Genomic DNA, 25,960 nt, shown 5'->3' with positions numbered 1-25,960 from the left:
AGGCTTGTATATGTATGTGTGAGTTACAGCCTAATGGTTTGAACATTAAAAAACGGTATGAACATTAAAAAAGTACTGGAGTAACTTAGAACCTCAGGCAGCAACTCTGGAGAACAGCAATAGGTGACATTTTGAGTCGGTGCCCTTCTTCAGACTGATATTAGAAATTGAATTCTCTAATTTTAGGTAACCAACCTACAAACGCCCCTCCATTCCTGACCCCCCACCTTCATCCTCTCTTCCCTGCGCACTTGGATTCACACCCATTTCCCCCTTTCCCCCCCCCCCCCCCCCCCCCCCCCCCCCCCCCCCCCCCCCCCCCCCCATCCCCTTCCACCTTCATTCATTCCTCTGGCTTCACAATTTCTGTAGCAACAATGGGCGGCACAGCGGTAGACTTGCTGCCTTACAGCGCTTGCAGCACCGCAGACCCAGGTTCGTTCCCGTCTACTGGTGCTGTCTGTACGTAGTTTGTACGTTCTCCCCGTGACCGCGTGGGTTTTCTGCAAAATGTTCAGTTTCCCCCCCACACTCCAAAGAAGTAAATTGGCTTAGTAAATGTCAAAATTGTCCCAAGTGCATGTAGGATAATGTTAGCATGCGGGGATCACTGGGCGGCACGGACTCTGTGGGCCGAATGGCCTGTTTCCACGCTGTATCTCTAAACTAAACTAAACTAAACTAAACCAAAATGATAAGAAAAAAAGCTCAATGTAATCTCAGCTGTTTAATTTAATTTCCACAATGGGATGAGAATAATATTTGCTTGCAAAAGTGCAAAGATTAATATCTCAATCCTTAAGGAATTGAACAAATGGTGCATCTTAACTCTGTTTGACACCTAACACCGAAGCCACAAAGATCAACCATTACTGAAAGACAGAGATTCTTCCTGTGTTATTAAATCTGATTATATCATAAAATAAAGACCATATATCAAATTCTGCTTATTTCTTATTCATAGGGGCAGAGGAGATAATTTAGTTTGCATAGTTTCAATCTTTTATTTTATAGAAATTTTAAATGAATTCTTCCAATACGGTCAGCTGTGAGATGAAGCTTTCCTGATCACTTGGATTTGGGGCGTTAGATAAAAATGATCATCAAGAGACACGTTCTAATGGGTTTATTCTAATGTTTTCACTGAGTTTCATTAATTTTCATTGTTCCAAATTGAATTTTACAATATTGCTTCCCAAAATTGATAAAGCACTGAGCTCATTATCTGTGGTTTGTCACTTTATTCTAATTTGGTTGATTTAACATGACATCTGCAGTGGCCACAATCAGTATGATCAATTGGTTGTGACTAATACTCTCACATTAGTTAATAACTTGGAAAATTCATTTTCTCTGTTTTTCGCAAATGCAAGCTTAAGGGAATGGGATTATTCTACTCGAATGTGTTCATAAAGAGATGTTCCACTGGCCCTCATTCGTACTCAATAACACAAACCCTCGGGGCTCTCAAAACATTCCAGAGAAGATCCACAAAGTTAATCACTTTTAATGGAAAAAATAATGAGGGAAGAATTGAAAAACCTGGGCTTGATCCTCTTGAATAAAAAAAAAATAATCTTGAACAAACGTTTTGAGGTGCAGGAGATTTTTAGTGGTGTAGAAATTTACAATCCTGAACAACATTTTGAGTTCAGTCATAATTCCACATCAAGAAGATGTGTACAAACAATGAAGTACATTCAGGGCTAATGTCAAAGAGTATTTCCTCTCACAGAGATGAATTAATATCATCACTCCTGCATCAAAAGCTCACACCTACACATCTCTCATCTTGTGCCAGCTTTATAAGCTTCACGGTGTGTCCAAAATCCTCTAAATCACCAACCCCCTGGTTCTTCAGTCAGTTTCCCCACAACCTTCCCTGACTCCCTTATTCCCGACCTCACCTCTTCCTCAAATCTCTCCTTGGATTGTCTACAAAGCAAAGACTGAACGCAAAAGACTGGAATGATCAAAGTGGACGTTAGCAGCTGTGAATGTATCTGTGCAGATGAGCCAAATGGACAAGATGGCCCTCCCTGACAGGACACCACCCGTGTGACATTAAAATAATTCTGCACAGGATGTTACATCTCCTTTCTGGGCATATATAATAACCATTTGTAGACTGAAACATACCCATAGCCGTTTATTTTCTTTTGATGGTCAAGTGAGGAAAGCCAGTTAGAATATTGGAACTTTTTTTAATCCTTGACTTCAACAGGAAGAGTTGAGAGTCAAGAGTCAATTGTCATATCTACCAGCAATGAAGTTCTAACACACTGCAGCTTAACAGGCCTCAATAACACACAGATAAATATACAATAGATTACAGTGGTCTACCTGGTGGTATTTGGGGAGTATGTTCCTCCTGTGTTTCCCATTGAACCAGCATGAATCATTTGGTAGAAACAAGGAACTGCAGATGCTGTTTAGTTTGGTTTAGTGATTTACAAAAAAGTTGTTTAGTGGTTTACAAAAAAGACACAAAGTGCTGGAGTAATTCAGCATCTGTGGAGAATATGGATGGGTGACGTATTGGGTCTGGAGACTAATCCTCTGGTCCTACTGTGAAGGTAGATTGATGGGGATAGCAGGATATCAGGTTGCAAAATGCACGAGTACAATTCTACTGGTGATAATGGTCCACAGCGTCTGACATGGTGACGTTTGAGACGCCAGGTCTGTTCTGAGCGGATCTCACTCAGCGTGATGGTAAAAGGATTGGACAAAGTGTAGATGTGCATCAGTAGAGCAGTGATATTGAGCATCTTTTTCTGTTGCATTTCTGTAGTTGCGTCTGAGAAGAGCTTTGTGACACCATAATGCTCCTGTCAGCTAATGGCGACCACTCTGAACATTTTTATTGTTGCTTTTCCCAGTGCCTGCTCCTTTCAAAATGTGAATTTGATCTTTATTTATGTTTGTGTAACAGTTTGCTGAATTCTGTCCATGTAATAGAGAAATTGCAGCTGTTCTTTGCGACAGTTATTGGCTAACATACACACACAAGTACACACACATGCACACGCACACATATATAATACACATATCATTACAAGAGCAGAACTGTCACCAGGGAACACTAATAAATAAATAAATAAGCACAGGCAGATGATCTCATGCTTTCGTGGCCTTTAATAACAAACCCAACAAACGAAGGCAAAAACAGAATTGGTAGATGAGTTAAAATTCATCATGGCTTTGTTACAAATTTTTAATGTTGATGTCAGCAAATAAGGAAATATTTTGCTGGCTGATCAAAAGCCTCGCTTAAAAAATCGGTATATTTTCAGAATGATCTGAAAGGAATAATGAATATTGGAGATAGACACAAAAAGCTGGAGTAACTCAGCAGGACAGGCAGCATCTCCAGAGAGAAGGAAAGGGTGACATTTCGGGTTGAGACCTTCTTCAGACTCACTTTTCGGGTCGAGATCCTTCTTCAGAATATGGGAGAGGTTTAGGGGAGAGATTGTGGGATTTGGGGATTTCACAGCAGAAGGTGTGGACGGTGGAGTTGAATTCAGGAGGCCAGGAACACGGAAACTTGGACTGTTGTTGGTGAGAGAAAAATTCCTGTTGTCTATACAATTGGGGCAGCGCAGTGACATGGAGCTGCTGCCTGACGTCGCCAGAACTACGAGCTCCATCCTGACCTTGGGTGCAGTCTGCCCATGTGGAGTTTGTACGTTCTCCCACGTGGGTTTCCACTGGGTGCTCCGGTTTCCTCCCACATCCCAACGACTTGTGGATTTGTAGGCTAACTGACCTCTGTAAATTGCCTGAGTGTATAGTGAGTTGATGAGAAAGTGGGATAACATTGAAATCGTAGGAACGGGTGATCGATGGTCGGCATGGGGCCGATTGGTCAAAGGGCCTGTTTCCATGCTGTATCGCTAAACTAAACTGGTTGAAAGTAGTAATAAGAAATTTTAAAAGGGACATTGGCCGAGCAGGTGTGAGTTATTGAGCACAGGGGTAATGGGGCGGTGGTGTTGTTGTATTTGGGGACAGCGTGGGGAGAACATGGGACGACCCTTGTTTATGGAGAATGGATTGTGGTACAGCAGCGTGGATGGTATGAAATAGTCAAGGGCGAGGCATGTAAAGGGTTGTTTCAGCAGCTGAGGTGTTGTACAGGGCAATTAGGAGGCCTGGTCAAAATGGGAATAATTAGTCCAAATAAGGGCAGGGTTAGGTCAGATTTGGAATTGATTAATGAAGATTGAGTTGTAAGCAGTCTGACTCAGTTTTAGATTATTGTGCGGGAAATGGATGGGGCCTCTGCCAGAGAATTGAGTTTGTCACATGGATCTGTTACATTCTTCCCAATAGTTTAATTTTGTTTAGTTTAGAGATACAGCGCGCAAAAACAGGCCCTTTGACCCACCGCGTCCGCGCCGACCAGCGATCCCTGCACATTAACACTATCCTAGACACTAGGAATAATTTAAACATACACCAAGCCAATTAACCTACAAACCTGTACGTCTTTGGAGTGTGGGAGGAAACTGAAGATCTCGGAGAAACGCGGTCACGGGGAGAACGTACAAACTCCGTATATAGACAGCACCTGTAGTCGGGATCGAACCCAGGACTCTGGCTCTGCAAGCGCTGTAAGGCAGCAACTCTACCGCTGAGCCACCGCACCGCCCTTATTTAGGAACTAATACAATGGAGTGTGGATACCATAATAAATACATTGGCATAGAAATAAGCGTTGCAAATATTTCATTATCATGACCACCTGATATGTGGAACAGTGTTTAACTGTTAAGCTAAGAGGAGACTCTGTGGGACGGAGCGCTGCATGGACAAGCCTGTATCATCTAGCAGCATGGTCAGTGAGCCAGGCTTCACCAGGCAATGTGGCCTTCCTCACAGCTCACAGTTTCATCCGATCAGCAAACTTCATACATTCTGCCTTTGAAAGCATCACATTGGCACAACTGAATGTTGTTTTTCTGACCTGTCAAAACTGAGTTCCTCAAGGTACATTTGTATTTCTAATCTATTTATTTATTTGGAGGAACTTTCTGTTCATCCCGTCTGACAACTGAGAGATAGTAAGGGTGTCAAAAGAGGTGATGAATGATGTTGCCAGTCGCTGGGGTGTACATTGAAGTGAAGGCAGTGGTCATCAGTGCTCTGTAACCTTGCAACAAGAAGGCAGCAATTCTTCTACATAGCAGTTCTCAGAAATAGATTTTTTTATGCACATAAATCCTTTTGTTCGGACAGGTTCGCTGTTTTGTGCAGGATTTATGTGATTCTCTTTTGCAAACTATTTTGGATGTGTTTGTGTCGTTTCCTGCTGACGGGGTGTGGCTGTTTTTTGTCTCAATAGGATGTGTTCAAACAGTGAAACAGAGAGCGAGGCCGGGGACCTCGCCGATCAGCAGTTTGAGGACATGAACAACAAAGTGACTTCCGTCACTGACCCCACAGGGTTCCTCAGAATGGTCAACAGGAACAACCTCTTCAATAGGTAAGGACCGTTTGCAAAGGCTTTTTCCTAAAATGTAATTGGGACAGGTGCATGGACCAGGAATGGGCTACAGGGATACAGTCAAGAAGGGCAAATGGGAATAAGTTGGTTGAGGCATCTTGGTTGGCATGGATCAGTTGGACCGAAGGGCCTGTTTCCCTGATGCATGACTCCGACAATAAAAACATACACAAAATGCTGGAGTAACTCAACGGGTCAGGCAGCATCTCTGGGGAACGTGGAAAGGTGAAATCAGGGTCAGGACCGTTTTGGATCAGGAACCTTCCAGAGACTCAATAGGTGATGTTTCGGGTCAGGAACCTTCTTCAAGGTCTCTGCAATGTAGCTATACATGCTTGGTTGTACAGTTATAATATCATGATTACAATGTATTTGCAAAGTGTCTGCTGCATAAAAGTTAAGTAATTTGAATGTTGTATCAGGAATAAACACAATGGATTATGAATACCATAATAAATACATTTGCATAGAAATGAGGGTTGCGGATGTTTCATTATCATTACCATCCCATTTGTGGTACGGTGTTTAGCTATTAAGCTAAGAGGAGACTGCGGGACGGAGCACTGCATGGACAAGCCTGCACCATCTAGCAGCATGGTTAGCGAGCCAGGCTTCACCATGCAATGTGACCTTCCTCACAGCTCGTAGATTAATCCCATCAGCAAACCTCATCCAGTCTGCCTTTGAAAGCGTCACATTGGCACATCTGAACATTGTTTTTCTGACCTGCAAAATTGAGTTCCTCAAAGTACACATGTGTTTCTAATCTAATCTTGGATTATGCTGTTGCTTGTAAGGGAATGTGCTGACAGGAATGGCGATTCAGGAGCGGACCTCCACAGAAGCGCACAGCACGGAGACAGGCCCTTCGGTTCAATTCGCCCAAACCCGTTTCAGTGCTATAGTTTCCCTGTGATATCGTTATATACCTCATAGTCAAAGTCAATTTTAGTTGTCACATGCACATCACATACCTGAGGACATTGCTGCCTGAAGTAGTCCTTGACTGTTTACAGTTACACCTTTGTGAGTGTAAAGTTTATGGTTGTTTTCTGGGAGAGGTTGGACAGGCTACGACTTTATTACTTGGACGCAGGAAGCTGAGGGATGTTCAGAACATCACGAGGAGAATTTATAGGGTGAATGCGCAGAGTATTTTTCCAAGGGCAAAGCAATCAAGAACCAAAGGACATAGGTTGAAGCTGAAAGAGGAAAGATTTAATAGGAACCTGAGGGGCAACTTTTTCCACACAGAGGGTGGTGGGTATACGGAACAAGCTGACAGAAGAAGTAATTGAGGCAGGTACTATAACAACATTAAAAGAAACACATTTGGACAGGTCTAGAGCAATGGGCCAAACACAAGCAAATGGGACTAGTTTAGATGGGGCATCGGGTCGGCATGGATGAGTTGGGCCAAAGGGCCTGTTTCTGTGCTGTATGACTTTGACTCTGTGGCTCTTGTAACATGGAATTGCGAAACATGGACTCACATAATTATTTGAAATCTCAGGTAATTGTCTAACTGTAATCTATATCTAATTCTGCCCTCATTATCCAAACCAAAAGCATGAGCTCATTATCAAGGGATTCGCCACAGAATCCAACGGCCACAGAGACCAAGTCAATGGATAGTTTTAAGGCAGAGATTGACAGATTCTTGATTAGTACCTGAGTCGGGGATTATGGGGAGAAGGGTTGAGAGGGAAAGATCGATCAGCTGTGATTTAATGACAGAGTAGACTGGATGGGCCGAATGACCTAATTCTGCTCCTATAACCAGTGAGCTTATGATTCCTGGTTCACCATCAGTTGCTCAGGCCATCTGTTCACATGCAGATGTTTATTCCCCAGGGTGTTTCCAAAATGATTGATCTTCCTGGGTTTTTTAACTTTTAACCAAAATTGGGACATCATTGTCTTTTGTGAAACTCGTGTATCCTCCCACCGTTCTGTTGCTTGCATGACCTGGGGTTTCATTGCAGGTGGTTGCTTTCTTCACCTCTGGGGTCATGTACCACACTCACACTCTGTCCTGGTCAACTGCTAATTGCTTTGAATCAAACTTCCATGTTTTCAGTCGCATGACAAATCCTGTCTGTTCTCTCTGAGGTGAGGTTGTTTTACTTGAAGCGACCTTTCTCCGCAGTCCCATACCTTTCTTTCTCTGCGTATATCGTCCGGTCTAACGGCATTAATTCTAATTCTGCTCCTATGACTTATGAACTTATGAACAGTATGGCCAGCTCCAGTATGTCCACCAAAACAAAGCAGGGCACTTTAGCCACTCACACCCCCCTGCTGTCATCATCTGTGTATTCTCCCTTCATAATAAACTAAACGATGGCTAATCGTTTCAGGTAAATTAAAATAACTTGGAGGCTGCATTTTAGAGGCTGCTTTGTTGCTTCAAAGTGACATTCCCAACAATTCTCTGCAAGAAGATAGACACAGAAAGCTAGAGTAACTCTGCGGGACCGGCAGCATCTCTGGGGAGAAGGCATGGGTGACATTTCGCGTCGAGACTCTTCTTCAGATCCAGTCTGGATCTGGGACTGGGTCTGAAGAAGTGTCTCGACCCGAAACATCACCCATTCCCTCTCCGGACATGCTGCCGGTCCCACTGAATTACTCCAGCCTTTAGTGTCTATCTTCGGTTTAAAACCAACGTCTGCAGTTCCTTCCTACACATTTCTCTGCAAGAATGTCGACAAAAGAAACTCATTCAAGTGGTCGCGCCATCTATTGCAGCTGGATTTGCTTCGTGAAGTCACGTGCCCATTTGCCCTGATGGTGTTGAGTGAGCATTGTGGGGGAGTAACAGACTGTAGTCCAACCCTTCCTTGCATGCTGCTGTTCACAAAATAACAACGTTAGTTGGGAGTCTTTTACTCTCGATGGACTCTTTGATTCCCACTTGAGTCTTGGACTCTCCCTGGAATGAGACACTTCATCATGGAAGCCTCCACCCAAAAAGGAACAAATGATGGCTGAAGCATGAATGTATTTTGGAAAGGCCTCCAGTGAAAATATAGTGTGTGCCATACAGCAGTTGTGTATAGTTTATCTGGCTGAAAATGAGTGAATTTGAACAAAAGAGAGAAGATTCAGTGAAAGAGTACACTGGCTTGGCTGGTAGAATATTATTTTGGCCCAGTTTTCCACTACACTTCCAAGAGTTGCTGGGCACTCTTGATTACATTTTCTCAGCTTGAGACTGTTGTAACAGCTTTCAAATATATGTTCCCCTGGGAAACAGAGTCCAAAACTAGAGGGCATTGGTTTAAGGTGAGAGAGGAAAAGATTTAAAAGGAGCACCTTTTTTTTTTGCACAAAAAAAATATTTACTTTGCAATGAATTGGATGAAGGAGTGTAGTTGTGGAGGAACTGGTGAAAATGCTTCAGTATTTGTCATGCCAGTGGACTAACCTTGCATCTGGTTACTCACTGGGACGTTGTGGTGTCAGTGACGTGTCCATCCTCCTGAAAGGCGCAGAAAACAAAATTAATACGAGGAATTAATCCGTGAACCATTGAGGCAGATTAAAATATCAGGCACTAACCCATTACTTTTCCAACAAAAGGTTGCTCAACACTTTAACTCCGCCTCCCATTCCCGCACTGAACGTTCTGGCCTGGGCCCCCTCCATTGTCAGAGTGAGGCCCAGCACAAATTGGAGGAACAGCACCTCCTATTTTGCTTGGGCAGCTTACACCCCAGCAGTGTGACTTCTCTAACTTCAAGTAACGTTTGCTTTCCCTCACCATCCCTCCCCGTACCCAGTTCTACGACCAGTCTGACCGTCTCCGACTACATTTTATCTCTGCTTTGTTTTGTTACCTTTTCTCAGCTAACAATGATCTATTCTACATCCTCCTTGATCTCCATCCCCTTTATCATGTTTTCACACCCTACACATTCTTATCTCCGTATCTCCCTCTCCCCTGACATCAGTCTGAAGACGAGTTTCGACCCTCTTCAGCAACTTAGGAGGACAGGCAGCATCTCTGGACAGAAGGAATGGGTGACGTTACGGGTCGATATCCTTCTTCAGATTGGGTCACGCATTCCTTCTCTCCAGAGATGCTGCCTGTCCCGCTGAGTTACTCCAGCATTTTGTGTCTATCTTTGGTTTAAACCAGCATCTGCAGTTCCTTCCTACACTAACCCAACACCTTCTTAAAATAAGCAATGCAGCCCCATTCTTTCACTGACATCTCCTATATTTGTTCCAAGGTTTGTCAGACCATTTCCTCGTACTTCAATCTGTACCATCTGACAGATTCATAGCGATATACAGTGTTCAGAGGCAGACCCTTCAGTCCACTGCAACCATGACAGTCATCATACACCCAGCTACACTAACCCTACATCAATGGCCACTTATTATTCTCCCACCATTCCCATCAATTTCCCCCAGATTCCACCACCCACCTCCTCATTCCCAGCAATTGCTTGGTCCCATTTGGTATTTTACAAACTATTTAATCAATGAATTGGATGTGAAAACAACTTATGTCTGTTTATTGCAGCTACGTCTGACCTCCATGTTTTGATTAGTACTGGTGTCAGAGGTTATGGGGGGAAGGCAGGAGAATGGGGATAGGAGGTAGATCAGCCATGATTGGATGCCGGAGTAGACTTGATGGGCCAAATAGCCTAATTCTTCTACTATCACTTATGACCTTATGACCCATAGAATTAGAAGGAAACAAATGACATGGGTCGCAATTCGTCAGGGAATGGAGATCTGGATTGGGGGATAAAGTGTTCTCTGAATGACGGAATATGATATTTGTGGTTTCGCCGGGGAATCTGTATTGAGTTCTCAATCCTCAGCATTTAAAAATTAATTGTGTGAAAGAAGATTGTTGTTTGGAAGCACAATAATTTGTACGTTTTGACCGAGGAACTTGTAAAGGATTTAGATTAGGTGAGGAATAGACAGAACTACTGTGGAGATTCCTTGTGAGGAAAGTGTGATGTTCTGTGGCTTATGTATATGTAAGACAAATAGACTGGAAGGGTATGTTGCATCCATTTGACTTGTTTACATTGAAGAGGCCTAGTTTGACCTGATGGTGGTACTTAGAATAATAAAATGTCAGTGGAGTTAATGGACAAGCTTTTCCTCTGAACACATGGATATTCAGGGAATGAAGGGATATGGATCATGTGCAGACAGAGGAGATTAGGTTTTATCAGCAAAGACATTGTGGGCCAAAGGGCCTATTTCCTTTTTCTAGTTTCTATGTTCTAACTGTGAATTCAGAACGAGTGTCTCATAACGGAGACACAAAGAACTGCAGACGCTGGAGTCCTGCGCACAGCACAAAGTGCTGGAGGAACTCAGCGGGTCAGGTCGCATCTGTGGAGGACATTGATAGGTGACGCTGTGTGTTGGAACGACTTCTTCAAACCAGGAGTGTCTCTTAAATCAAGTTCAAGTTCAAGTTCAAGAGAGTTTATTGTCATGTGTCCCTGATAGGACAATGCAATTCTTGCTTTGCTTTAGCACACCAGAACATAGTAGGCACGAATACAGTACAGATCAGTGTGTCCATATTCCATTGTATAAATATATACACACATGAATAAATAAACTGATAAAGTGCAAATAAACAGATTATGGGCTACTAATGTTCAGAGTTTTGTACGAGCCAAGTTTGATAGCCTGATGGCTGTGGGGAAGAAGTTATTCCTGAATCTGGTTGTTGCAGTCTTCAGGCTCCTGTACCTTCTACCTGAAGATAGTGGGGAGATGAGTGTATGGCCCGGTTTCACTCATTTCTGAATCAATATGTTGTGGGTTCCAATCCTCTCCACAACTTGTGCACCCAGCCACGTGAATGAAAACCTCTTTCAGAACTCCAGGGCAGTAAGGACTTGAGCACCTGGTTGCGTGGATCAGTGGATGTACAATATGCCGCAGAGTTAATTAAAGAATCTTACCAATAACAGCCGGGAATTTATTTCTTAATATTCTTCCCTTAATCAACATTACCAACAGCAGATTAACTCATAATTCATCGTATTATCTTATGGAAGGGGGCTGTCGTGATGAATTACTGCCCTTCAAAAATAACAAATTGGTTGCGAAGAACTTCGGGATGTTAAGGATGTGATAAGGTACAATATAAATGTCTTTTATTCCGTTCTTCCATCTTCCTCAAGACCTTGCATTGTGTTTTCCTGAGCAGAGTTGCGTGTTATGTCCTCGTGACCCCACAGTGTTCAGTTCTACGCTGCCATTTTGAGCCCAGGTGCTGCCACAGGCTCGGTGAAAACGCCTGGCTGGAGCTGACTGTCCCTCCGCTCTTTCACTCATTTTGTGTTTCATCCATCGTTCCATTTCCTGGCGTGTACAGTTTCAGTTTCATGTTAGTCTACGATCATGTGCGCCGAGGTACAGTGAAAAGCCTTTGTTGTGTGCTCTCCAGTCAGCAGAAATATACCTCATGATTACAATCGAGCTATTGCAGTGTACATATACACGATGAGGGAATAACCTCTAGTGTTAGGTAAAGCCAGCAAAGTCTGATCAAGGATAGTCCGAGGCTCACCAATGAGGTAGATAGCAGCTCAGCACTGCCCTCTTGTTGTGGTAGGATGATTCAGTTGCCGAATAACAGCTAGGAAGAAATTTTCCCTGAATCTGAAGGTTTGGAGTCTGAAGTGTGTTTTCACATGTCTATACCTTTTGCCTGATGGGAGAGGGGAGAAGTGGCCAGGGTGTGACTCATCCTTGATTATGCTGCTGGCCTTGCCAAGGCAGCGTGAGGTGTAAAAGGAGCTGGCCTAGCGCTTCAGGAAGTCTCTGGTTGTCCAAAGCTCTGAGATTTGATAAATGATAACATTTCCAGGTGCTCCTTCAATAATGTGCAGCTCAGGTCTAATCTGTTAGCATTTTGCTCTCTGTCACATCACTTAAATGCACTCTTTGGCTGAGGAGGTTGTTCCTCCGTAGGGAAAAGTTAATGGCACCAGCTTCGAGTTTGAGTGAAGGCTTTGTCACGGAAGTCTGTCTCCCCATCAAATTAATTGAAAAGATTTGATGGTTATTAATTCATGACATGAAATTGAATGTGATGGCCTGCACTCTGCCTGAAATGCTATGAAATGGGTCCCGCTTCGTCTAGTTATATATATATATATATATATTTAAATATATAAATATATATATAACTAGAGCATTTCAGGCAAAGTGCAGGCCATCACATTCAATTTCATAGCATTTCAGCAAGAGTGCAGGCTGTTGTGCTGCCGTGCACACATTACACTTCCGTTCAGCAGATACTAGATTGTTAAATTCCCCAGCGACTCCCCCCTTGGTGTACCACATAGTTATTAGAGCTCAGTATGTGTAGGAAGGAACTGCAGATGCTAGTTTAAACCAAAGGTAGACACAAAAAGCTGGAGTAACATTTCTCCAGAGAAACTGTCTGACCGGCTGAGTTACTCCAGCTTTTTGTGTCTATCTTGGAGCTCAGTCTGTACAGGTTGGCACGAGCAATTCTGCCCACATTTTATTCAAGCCAATGTACACCCAGCCCTGTCAGTGCTGTGCCAGGCCCTTCCGTTAATACCTTCTGCATGTTGATTTAGATAGGATTAGCATTTTGGCAAGGCAGATTTTTTGATTTTTTTTCACAGGTGCATGGAATCAGCGTAGAGGACGGCCAATTGGCTATCAAATGCTTCTGGCATCTTGCTAAGGCGTCCGTACGCTGGCCCTGCAGAATTGTCTTTGGACAACCTTGCACGATGTGTGAGTTGTCGTCTATTTCCCACAGCAATCGGTTCGTTCGTTCCAGGAGCAGAATTAGGTCATTCAGCCCATCAAGTCTACCCCGCCATTCAATCATGGCCGATCTATCGTTCCCCCTCACCTACCATTCTCCTGCCTTCTCCCCATAGCCATATGGCGATGATGTCGACTTTTTAGTTCACAACGGCAGCTGTGGTTGTTTTCAGTGGAAGGACGTTCTGCGCTCCCTTTCTCTGGTTCTCTCGTGTAGCTCGGACTGTCACTGATCACTGCATCTCGCCTCTGTTTATGACTATCCAGCACAGACACAAGTCAGTGTTTACCTTCAGTCCCCACCACCAGTCTTCAGCTGTGAGCATAGCCCTCCATTTCTGTCTGCCTCATGCTGGTTGACTCTCCCCTTCATTGTATCTTTACTGGCCATCGCCACCCTCCGTGTGGGGGAGTCATACAGCACGGAAACAGGCCCTTCAGCCCACCTCGCCTACATTGACCAAGATGCCCCATCTATGCTAGTCCCACCTGAATGCGTTTGGCCCACATCCCTCTAAACCTTCCCTTTCTGTGTTCCAGTCCAAATGTCTTTGAAATGCTTTAATACAGTACCTGTCTCAACTACCTTCTCTGGCAACCTGTTTCATATATCCACCACCCTCTGTGTGAAAAAGTTGCCCCCCCTCAGTTTCCTATTAAATCTTTCCCCTCTCACCTTTAACATATGTTAACCTCACCTTAACCTTGATTCTGCCCTGAAAAAAGACAGGGCTGGTGCATTCACCCAAATCTATTTGTCCTTGCATTGAATAATCAATGGATATTTTTGGCAGAGATAGATAAAATTCTTGATTAGTACGGATGTGGGGGGTTATGGGGAGAATGCAGGAGACTGGTATTAACAGGGAAAGATAGGCCATGATTGAATGGTGGACTAGACTTGATGGGCTGAATGGCCTAATTCTGCTCCTGTGACTGATGAACATATAAATAAATACAAGTTTCATCGTCAATGGCTTTAAGGACCGAACTACTTAAAACTCAAGCCATAGCATCATCGAGTTGTTGCTCTATTAGTGAATGTGGACCAGCGCATTGTATTCACCTTCACTTAATTTAGGAATTAATCTGCTGCTCAATGCTGTGTAAATGTTCTGCCCCTGATAAATGACCTGTGTTCTCCATTACGTGTCCTGGTCTGTTTCATTAGAAAGTACAGGGAAATACAACAGAGGACCACAGCCCCATATGCAGGCCTATTAAACAGGAAACATTGAAGTATTATTCAGCTAAGCCTTTCTTACGCTCCATTTCATAAAGAAAAGCTGTCCTGATTAAACCATGTTGGCCAAGAAAATGGAGTCCTCAATATAAAGAGTAGAAAGCACACTGCTGGTCAGGTGTGAACAAGCCGTCATCTTGGCAGAGGAGCCATGGGCAGGAAGGGTTTTGAAGGCAAAGGGCCAAATGCAGGCAAATGGGACTAGCCCAGCATGCCACCTTGGTCAGCATAGAAAAGGTGGGCCAAAGGGCCTGTTTTGCTGCTCAAGTCACCCTTAGCCCAGACGGATTACTTACGGAGTTGCAGGCCAACTTGTGGTGAGTCTGTACATTTGGCATGCTGTGAATGCCCTGGCATTTGCCAAGTATGGCTTTGGACCTAGCACTCCCTTGGGCCAATGCTCACCCACATTGTGTCACACTCTGTATAGGGTACCTGCCCTTGTGGAGCTGAGCATCACCTGCTCTCTGCTGCACCTTACTCCCATTCTCATTGGATCACAGCATTCTCATTGCTGTGATCCAAAGGCACAGTGGTGCTGCTGATAGAGCCACTGCCTTGCCGTGCCAGAGACCTGGGTTTGATCCTGACCTCGGCTGCTGTCTGTGTGGAGTTTGCATGTTCTCTCCTGTGGGTTTCCTCCGGGTGCTCCGGTTCCCTCCCATACCCCAAAGACGTGCGAGTTTGTAGGTTAATTGGCCCTCTGTAAATTGCCCCTAGTTGTAGGGAATGGATGGAAAAGTGGAATAACATGGAACCAGCGTGAACAGGTGATCGATGGTTGGCGTGGACTCGGTGGGCTGAAGGGCCTGTTTCCAAGCTATATCTTTAAACTAACAATAGACAATAGGTGCAGGAGTAGGCCATTCGGCCCTTCGAGCCAGCACTGCCATTCACTGTGATCATGGCTGATCATCCACATTCAGTACCCCGTTCCTGCCTTCTCCCCATATCCCCTCCGCTATCTTTAAGAACTCTATCTAACTCTCTCTTGAAACCATCCAGAGAATTGGCCTCCACTGCCTTCTGAGGCAGAGAATTCCACAGATTCACAACTCTCTGGGTGAAAAAGTGTTTCCTCATCTCCGTTCTAAATGGCCTACCACTTATTCTTAAACTGTGGCCCCTGGTTCTGGACTCCCCCAACATCGGGAACATGTTTCCTTCCTCTTGCGCGTCCAGTCCCTTAATAATCTTATATGTTTCAATACGATCCCCTCTCATCTTTCTAAATTCCAGAGTATACAACCTAGACAACATTCACCATTGTTCATTTAAGAAGTTCTATTTTCTGTGGATAACCTGGATCAGAGAACCGAATGTGATGCACCACAAATCCAAGGCAGTGAAGAAAAGGTGGTGCACAGTTTACAAAGTTAATGCCTATACACGAGTGCAGTAAATCACTCCCCAAGCCGCCTGCTCTGACCCCATTCATTGACAGTGTGTATAATTCCAGATGTCAAGGAAATTAATTGCACAGTTCTAATTACGGTTCTAAAATGTTTATCATTTTATGCAGTTTCAAATGATGTGCACTAACTTGAGCAATTGCACTGCACAAGACGGATTGTGATCCTTACGATCAATTTATTGTTTTTATATTTAAAAGAGGGTTTTGTGTTTTAAAAAAAAAACAGTTATTTTTAAATTAACCTGATTATATAAGTAACTACTCTGGCGGAGAGGCTTGCAGAGTAGCCGTTTATTTGGGTGCATCGGGAATGGAGCATTTTTGTGTGACTCTTAATGCGTTTATTAAGTTCAATTCAACATGTTTTAACGCCCTTCACAGCAACTCAGAATGCCTTCAGATAGCAATCAATGGCAGGTTGGTCACTGCTAGAACAAGACACCTTAGTGCCCTGACTAAATGTGATTGGCGAATCTAACTATTGCCATTGTCTTGGTCACAGTTCTGACGTCTTTTAAAGGTTGCACCTATTTGACTTTTTATCTTTATTTAGATTAATAATCCAAAGAAAGTTGATGTATTTCTAACCAACCTACAGGGTTACTGCAGGGGCAAGATTTTTTAAGACACAAAACTGTTTATATGTCATATGCACCAATAAGGGAACAATGGAATTCTTTCTTACTGCAGCTTTACATGCCCATTAACGCAATAAAGCGCAGTTAAAGATATAATAACTAATAATACAATAAATGAATAATCAGTAATACTAGGTACCCAGATCATAATCGTGCAGAACCGAAGTCCACAGTGCAACCAATACACAGTCCATAGAAGATCACAGTTGCTGCAGTGAGTGTTGTACGGTATTCAACAGCCTGATAATTGCTGGGGAGAAATTGTTCCTGAACCTGGTGGTCGTGGTTTTCAGGCTCCTGTACATTCTTCCCAATGGTAGCAGCGAGATGAGAGTGTGGCCAAGGTGCTGTGTGTCTGATGATTTTTGAGGCAGCACCTCCTGTGGATCCCTTGGATGGTAGGGAGGTCAGTACCTGTGAGGGTCCTTGGATGGTGGGGAGGTCAGTACCTGTGAGGGACTAGGTTGTGTCCAGCGATCTCTGTCGTCTCCTTCATTACGGGGATTTCAATTACCAAACCAGGCTGTGAAGAGTCAATATGCTCTGTACTGTATGCCTGTAGAATGTTTTCTCTTGTGAATAATGTTTGCTTATATTATAACGTAGACCTATTATGTTTGTATCGTGCACTGTGTTTGGGGTGTGTGTGTGTGTGTTTCTTCAGCACGACTTTGTGGAATTATTCCAATGGTCACAGAGGCACGGGTTGACCTGTGTCGGCAGCACCTTGTGCGGCTTTGTTTTATTTGTGGGACTCACCAAATGCTTTATTTGTGGGACTCACCAAATGTTCCACTGATCTGTGGCCCGCACCCAGCTGATACCGGGGGAAAGCATTTGATTAAAGAATAATGGGTGAGGGGGGAGAAATAAGTATTTTTATTGACTGCTTCTGGCTATTTGTAGAATGCAGAGGGTTGGATTGGCTCTGCTGGCTCTTGTGATTGAATAGCTGTGCTCGCTCTCGTTTGGCCAGTTGGCACGGTACTAAAGGAGCTCCGTTATTTGTGGGAGTCCACCCTGTGCAGAGGAGTAAATTACAGCAAGAATGAAAATCGGAACGACACAAAAAGCAAACAACGTGTACAAAGAACGATGGATGCAGTCTGAATGACAATGTGTTAAGTGTCTCGATCTTGGGTCTGTTTCAAGGGAGGTTTATATTTCATCGACTAAAAACGGCGCTGTTATCACTTCCAGTTTACCCTCTGCGTCTCAGCTCGGTGCCAGTTCCATTGGCCGGCAGTGGGCGACGAATGGAACGTTTCCATCCCAGCTCCTTGGCACTTTGTGTTGTCCTTCCTTGTTTCCTTCCATTCTCCAGGTGCCATTGTGACAAACGGCCGTTAGATTTGCCATGTAAACCACGTATCAGCCCAGCCACATTGTTCCGCTGAGAAATGGTCACAGTGTGAAACGCAACCTCTGAACAAACCCACAACTGTTAAATAGCCATTCACCTTCTTAAATGGGATTTTGGAGTAATGTGAAACTAATTATATTGGCGTCAGACTTTATAGACATTTAAAGAAGGGGCTAAAAGAACGGTGTTTCTATTTCAGTTCCTTTCCACCCCTGGCCCAGACTGAAGGCAGTGAGCATAATAGGACTGGGATGCAATGCAAGTGGTGCCCCATGAGAGACACAGCTACCTGCTCTACAAAACTAAACCTGGCAAACTCACATCAGCCTGGTGGGTTTTTTTCTCCTTTTATTCTTTCCAAAAATAAATGTATTCAATTATTTACAACAATAATGATACAAAACAAACAATATCAACTCACCCACCACCAAAACACAAAACTCACAAAAGATTCTGAATACTAAATATTAAATGACTATATTACGGTCCTGGTCCTTGATGCATTCAATCCACCGCGGTGACCAGCGGTCCCGGGAATCCCCCATGGTGCCCGCATGTTCCTTTTTGAGGAACACCCTGGCACGGACGTAATCCTGGACAAGTGGCAGGTAGTCGCCTCATCTGCCTGGCACCGTGACCCACAAATGTCCAGCTTGGCCAGGCCTAGGAGCAAACCAAGCAGGACATCCTCTGCTCCAGCCACTCCCCTATGCACTGGATGGCCAAGGATGAGGATGGTGGGACTGAAGTGCAGCCAGTTTGGTTGATGACTCGGCCTTTTATTAACAGCTTTTACTGATTAACTTTTCAAAGTTTGCAGGTCATGCTATTCCTATCTCCGGTGCTGGGAATTGAAATTATTTTTGTTGCTTATACTTAACTTGGGTTTTAGTTTGCACTAAGATGGTGGGCCCATGCTTGGTCACATTCATATCAAGTGATTGAAATATGTTGGCTTTAGAAGTTAAAAACTAAGAAACCTGTTTCCACAATCGAAGACAGGACCCAGACTGAAAATAACAAGGCAAAGGTAACACGGTGAATGATAACTAGAATCGCAAAGGCTTGTAGATTGCATGAGGACAACAATATTGAAGAAAAGGATTGTGTGTTTGTGTGACTTGGAATAGCTTTGATTTGCTTCACAACATTGCAACTTATGTCCTCTGCACTGCCTCCAACCAAAACTACCTTCAAATCAGGAGTAGTTTGAAGGTAGTTTTATCCCATGAATTCTTGGACAGTTTCTAATCCTACCATGGCATTGGTTTGTTTCCTGAGTGATATTGAAAATATTTGCGTTTACCTAATTCACCTTATTCCATCAAATTCCTGCTTTTAATCTCTCTCGTGCATTTTTTTCACACTTTCTCCATTTCTTTCTCGCTTTGATGTTAAAACTCCGTACATAGTCTTCTTGGTTTTAGAAGAAGGATGGGCATGGGCTGCCTGTTTTGTGGAGGTGTAGCGGGCCTAACGACTTTGTAGAGACCCATGTCTATACTCCGCTGCCCTCTGCTGGACTAAACTCCCTCCTTTCTCATTTCCTTTTGTGTTTGAATCATTGAAGTGTTCAGTATTTTTAAATGTTTGTCCTCTCGACCTCCTTACTCTGACGTTGATTACACGGGGGCAACCTTTTGCTAACTCATCCAAATCGTCACCCTCCATCTATGAGTTGTCTGAAAGGCTCAGTACTGTCAAGGACTTGAGAAGTCAGTAACTACCTTCAGCACAATAATCTGCACGCTGATGTAAAATTCCAGCCTGCATTGTTCCGAAGTCATTGTTAACCTTTTCTGACAGCTACGACCCCATAGGGGTTAATTCAACTTTAAATGGACCAGCATCTCTGTCCTCGGTGCCATTTGAATCGACTGTTCTGCCAAGTAAGGTCGTATCTGTTTATCTCAGTAAAAAATATTTTCAACTGATAAATAAATAAACAGTGCCAAATTGGATGAGGTTCAAAAATTCTTTCCTAATTTATTTCTGTAAATATTTTGGCTTGAGTTTTGCAAAACACTCTTTTCCTTAAATCCCCTAAAGCTATCGTGCAGGATTTGTTTCCTTACATTTTGTTTAGCTGACTTTATTCCAAAAGAGATTTCTCAAGTTTAAGCACAATAATGTTGGAACTCTTCGAAGAGCAGGAGTAATGTAGAGCTCTGTTAACGGCAACTTTTAATACTAAACTAATTATCGAGGAACTCCCCAAATGATTTCTGCTCTGTTCTGAAGACGTAGGCTTTTGCAGTTCTCCAGTGAATCCAAAGGGTGACTAGTGGTAGATGACTGAGGGTAGCTGTTGGGTTGCCTTGATGCGAAGGGTCTCTCAAACAAGTCATGAATGACGACATAAGGAACGGCAGATGCTGGAATCTTGACCTAAGCACAAAGTACTGGAGGAACTCAGTGGAGGGAATGGATGCACGTGTCATATGTACCAGGCAGTGGAACGATGACATTCTCACTTGCTGCAGCTTTACAGGCCTATCTCATCACACATTTAAAAGTACAATAATAAATAGAGTAATATAATAAATTAATGATCAGTAATAACCAGACTCTAATAGTGCGAAAAAACAATGTCAGTAGTGCAACCCAAAAACAAGGTTCACGAGATTGATCCCTGGGATGGCGGGACTGTCATATAAGGAAAGATTGAAAAGACTAGGCTTGTATTCACTGGAGTTTAGAAGGATGAGCGGGATCTTATTGAAACATATAAAATTATAAAAGGACTGGACAAGCTAGATGCAGGAAAAATGTTCCCAATGTTGGGCGAGTCCAGAACCCGGGGCCACAGTCTTAGAAGAAAGGGGAGGTCATTGAAGACTGAAAAAAACGTTTTCACCCAGAGAGTTGTGAATTTATGGAATTCTTTGCCACAGAGGGCAGTGGAGGCCAAGTCACTGGATGGATTTAAGAGAGAATTAGATAGAGCTCTAGGGGCTGGAGTCAAGGGATATGGGGACAAGCCAGGCACGGGTTATTGATAGTGGAGGATCAGCATGATCACAATGAATGGTGGTGCTGGCTCGAAGGGCCGAATGGCCTCCTCCTGAACCTATTTTTCTCTGTTTCTAAAGTCAATAGAGAATCATAGTTGCTGAGCTTCATGTTGGGCAGTGTTTCTAAAGCCTGATGGTTGCCATGAAGAAGCTATTCCCAGTGGGAATCTGGGAAGAAGATGTACCCCTGTGCCTCTCCAAGCTGTTGGCAAGTCCATCGGTACCTCTGGCAAGTTTTATGCTGCAACTGGAGAACGTGTGCATTTTGCTGATGAACCTTTTCAATGCCAGTGGGCCCCACCCCGTGGATGCTTTGCACAATTGCCAATCATGCACGCTCTGCAGTAGTAACCTATCAGCATTATATTTCAGCCACTCAGTGGCAGAGGGAGCCTGCACCAAGATTTGCAGCCGGCTGTGTCAGCTCTACAGGGAGGCTTACATTTCACTGCGATTGTTGAACTTTTCTCTTGGTTACTGAGTTACGCCAGAGACGTGAAGTGAATATTGTCCATACAAAAAAATCTAACCTGTGTCATGCTGTTCCGCTTGTGCATTGAAACAGACAAACGCCATGGAAAGGAACCTGAAATTTTATTTTCTACCTCAGCAGTGTTGAGCGCTGTACTTAAAGAAAATAGTCAGGATCAGGAGCTCCGCTCTATGATCTTTGGTCAGGAGTGTTTCATCTTGTATGTACCAACAAAGGAACATTGAAATTCTTACCCGCTGCAACTTTATAGACTTGTAAACACAATAACACACAGGTGAATAAACACAATAAAATAAAAATTCAAAAAATTAATAACCACATTACTAGCGCAATAAGAATTCCAAAGTGCAAGCAGTGGCAGTTCATAGAAGTTCATAGAAGTTCATAGTTGTGGTTAATGTTGTATTCTGTTTAAGAGACAAATGACTGTTGGGAAGAAGCTGTTCTTAAACATGGAGATCATGGTTCTCAGGCTTCTGTACCTTCTTGAAATGAATTGATTGAATTGAATCGAATAGAATACTTTATAGTCACATGTGACAAGTCACAGTGAAATTCTTTGCTTGCATACCTTGCCAAATTATGCAATAGTCAACCATGCAGGCGCTTACAAGTTACAAATCCCCCCCCCCCCATCCAGTTTCCCCCTCTGTTCTTCCCCTCCCACCCCCCTCACAGGGGGTCCCCCCACGCTGGGTCTTCCATTATCCATTGTTCTTCACCCTCCCTTTCTCCCGGCGGTCCCCCCCACACCGTGTCATCCTTCGTTCCTTCCCTCGTTAGCGGCGCCCTCATCCACGGTCAGCGCCCCCATCGACCTCTCCATTAACGCTGCTGGGTCCTCTCCGTTTCGCCGACCCATGCTTCAGCCTCACGGCACGTGGACTCCGACCTCGGCCACGGGCTCCACGGACTCAGGCACTGTCGGCCTTGTGCTCCGTCAGTCACTTCCTGATGGTAGGAGTGGGATGAGTGCGTGGCCAGGGTGTCATGGCTCTTTGATGTGACCTCCAGCACTTTGTGTTTTGCTCAAGATTCCAGAGCTTGGAAATATTCCTGATATTCATGGGGAGAAGGCAGGCACGAGTTATTGATTGGGGACGATCAGCCATGATCACAATGAATGGCGGTGCTGGCTCGAAGGGCCGAATGGCCTCCTCCTGCACCTATTTTCTATGTTTCATCTTCAGGATAAGCCAGTAGATTTGCAAGCGATCTGGGTGGAAGGACTGCAATGACGGCATGAGCTCATGAGGGAGTACTCTATCTATGAAGTACCCTGAGTGGGCAAGAGAAATATTGATGCAACTGAGAGGTCAGTGTTAACCAGGTACTTGGATGGCCGATGTGGACATTTGGATACTTTCAGTGGGAGGGAGAATTCTCCAATGTACCCGGAGGTGATGTGAATCGTGACAGTAGTGTGAACGGAACTGCTGTAAATCAGGAGGACTGGGCAGAGAACAGTGTGAGATATTGCGGGCGGCTCGGCAAGAACGATGTGTACACTGAGTCACTGTGGGTGGGTCGTGTGGAGTAAAGAGCTCCTGGGGATAGTTTCATCAGCAACACCATTGTTCAAAGAGTGGACAAAGCACTGCGATGGGGATGAATTATTAATATTGTGCACTGCAATTTGAATCGAGCGTAGAAAAATAACTTGGATAAAATATAGGCTGTCTCTTGAAAATCATACATATGCATTGTACAGTGACTGTTTAAAGGGCCTTTTGTGGGGCTACTTTATCGGCTTCTGGTGGGTATTATTTGAGAGAAATTGAGATTTGAAATAAGTGTAACAATTTGATATTGAAATACTTGAATTTGTTGATGTTTAGGTATACTATTGTCATGTGTATCGACCTATAGTGAAAAGCTTTGTTTTGCATGCTATCTAATCAAACGAGACAATGAATGCAATCAAGCCAGACTCAAGTACAATAGGTAGAGCAAAGGGGAAGGTGGAGACTGCAGACTTGTATAGGTTCTCAGCGTTGTATCTCAAATGGGTTAGCATAACGTCATCTGGGTGAAGCTCACAATCTCTGCATGCTCATTATTGTTCTGCCACTTAAAGAAATAAATTGTATTTATGTGGTTCCTTTTTGACCCACAAAGTCTCAATGCACTTTAAAGTCAATTAAATATTTAAAATCACATCTCCATTAAGTCATTCAGAGGGCTTCTTGTGTTTTTTTAATCCACATTACGGTTTATAAAGAAATCTGTTGGAACGTCTAATCCAATCTCATCAGTCAGCCTCTGCATTACTTTGGCACTGCCGGCTATATAATTAGTAGTAAAATTACGTTTTAACACTCGAGCATTTAAAAACTAATGCGGTCTCTTTATTCCATTGCAATGACTTTTCAACCCAGTTGATTTTGCAGAATTATTGTTTTAGGAAAAGAAGGTGTTTTGCTTGTAATACTTTCATCTGGGAATGAATCTCAATTTCATTAGCTACTCTCTTAGGTTTAAAGACAGATTCAGCTTTTGAATATCTGTAACCAGGTTTCAAAGATATATATATATACTAGACCAAGTGCAGACCCGTTGGGTCTCTTCCCCCAACGTGCGGTTGTGGGGGGAGGCGGCATGCAGCATCACACACACTAACTATCTCCCCCCCCCCCCCCCCACTCACGCTAATTACCCCCCTTGATATAATATTAATATTATTAATTTGCTCCTTTTACCCCATAACCACCGTATCTACTGACGCATAGCCCCCAATGAGATAGAGAGGGGGAGAGAGGAGGGAGGGGGAGAGGGGGGGGGGGGAGAGAGAGGAGGGAGGAGGAAGGGGGAGGGCGGGAGAGAGGGGGGGGAGAGGGGGGGAGGAGGGGGTGAGAGGGGGAGGGTGAGGTGAGGGGGGGGGAGAGGTGGGGAGGGGGAGGGGGGAGGGAGGGTGGAGGGAAGGGGGTGGTGGAGGGGAGGGGGGTTTAGGGGGAGGGACGGTGGAGGAGGGGATGGAGTGGAGGAGGGGGAGAAAAAGAGGGGGGGAGAGAGAGAGGGGGGAGGAGAGGGGGGGGGGAGAGAGGGAGGAGGGGGAGGGGGGGAGAGAGGAGGGGGGGGAGAGGGAGGGAGAGGGGGGAGAGGGAGGGGAGAGAGAGGGAGGGGAGATGGGGGAGAGGGGGGGAGGGGAGAGAGGGGGGGGAGGGGGGGGGAGGAGAGATGGGGGGGGAGGGCGGGAGGGGAGTGGGGAGGAGGGGGGGGGGGGGAGGGGGGGAGGGGGGGGGGGGGGAGGGGGAGAGGGGAGGGGGAGAGGGGGAGGGGGGAGGAGAGGGGGGGAGGGGAGAGGGAGGGGGGGGGGAGGGGGGGAGCAGGGAGGTGGGGAGGGAGGGAGAGGGTGGGAAGAGGGGGGGTGGGGAGGAGGGAGGGGGGGTGGGGGGCAGGAGGGTGGGGGGAAGGGGGTATAGGGGAGGTGGGGGGGAGGGGGGAGGGGGGAGGGAGAGGGGGGGGGGGGGGGGGGAGAGGGAGGGGGGGGGAGAGGGGGGAGGGGGGGGGGGGGGGGGGGGGGGGGGGGAGGGGGGAGAGGGGGGGGGGGGAGGGGGGGGGGGGGGAGGGGGGCGGGAGAGGGGGGGAAGTGAGGGGGTATGCTGAGAGGTGGGTGAGGAGGGGGAGGGGGGGAGGGGGGAGAGGAGGAGGAGGGGGGGGGGGGGAGGAGGTGAGGAGGGGGAGAGAGAGAGTGCCTTTTTATTTCAACCCAAACAACCATTTGCAGGCAGTGCTTTTTTACTTTAACCATATTTTCATTTTCAAACCACATTAAGGGTACTTACTCATAGTTGTGTGGACATTTGTTCAGTTTTATTCACAGCTCAGAGAAACGTGACCCTCTGCCTTCCTCCAGCTTGCAGACTAATTGAGGCACACCACTTCCTGGTTTTATAGTCCCTCCCCCCTGCCGCCAGCAGGGGCAGCAGAGAGAATGGGGAATTTTGTAAAATCATTAATATCTCTGTCATATTTCATCAACGGGAAAAATCCTCAGCACACATACGGCGGAGGGGAGCTCTGAGCGAGGTGGCCAAAAATGACGGCCGTAGGTGGCGGCGTTCTCTCAGAAATCGCAGCACAGATCGCCAAAACCGGTCAAGAACAGAGTTTTAGTAATATAGATATATATATATAATATATATCAATAACGATATTGCTCTTTATTTATTCCTTATGGTATAAAATGCCTTTTGGAATTACTTTAACCTTCCACCGTTTCACACAGTTCACACGCCTTGCTGCAGTAACTGCCACAGTGCAACAAATTATAGCTTGTCTGATTGTACAGTCTGCCTTTCTCAGAGAAACAAGAACCGGAGCTACCCTATATCCATCTGATCGAGCTCACAACTTATAGTGCAGTCTCCAGTGTCCCTTTGATTAAACCTGCAGAGTGTTTGATTCAGTGCGTGAGGCAGGGTCACATCACATAACCTGCCAGATGCTTATCCTAGAATTCCACCACCAATAAACCAGT

The 25,960-nt window shown here is 44.9% G+C and overlaps 1 protein-coding gene across 4 annotated transcripts in view; it reads left to right on the top strand.

Moving 5' to 3' along the window:
- Window positions 1–25,960, top strand: part of ttc28 (tetratricopeptide repeat domain 28) — a 502,085-nt gene that overhangs the window by 408,965 nt on the left and 67,160 nt on the right. For all 4 annotated transcript variants that reach the window (XM_055655876.1, XM_055655877.1, XM_055655878.1 and 1 more), the window contains one exon: window positions 5,351–5,491. In XM_055655876.1, the coding sequence (XP_055511851.1) occupies window positions 5,351–5,491 (141 nt within the window). The remainder of the gene's footprint in view (window positions 1–5,350; window positions 5,492–25,960) is intronic.

This window comes from Leucoraja erinacea, chromosome 25 (assembly GCF_028641065.1).
Source record: "Leucoraja erinacea ecotype New England chromosome 25, Leri_hhj_1, whole genome shotgun sequence".
Lineage (NCBI taxonomy): Eukaryota > Metazoa > Chordata > Chondrichthyes > Rajiformes > Rajidae > Leucoraja > Leucoraja erinaceus.
Note: the sequence above shows the minus strand (reverse complement) of the source record. Positions and strands in the feature narration are given on the sequence as shown.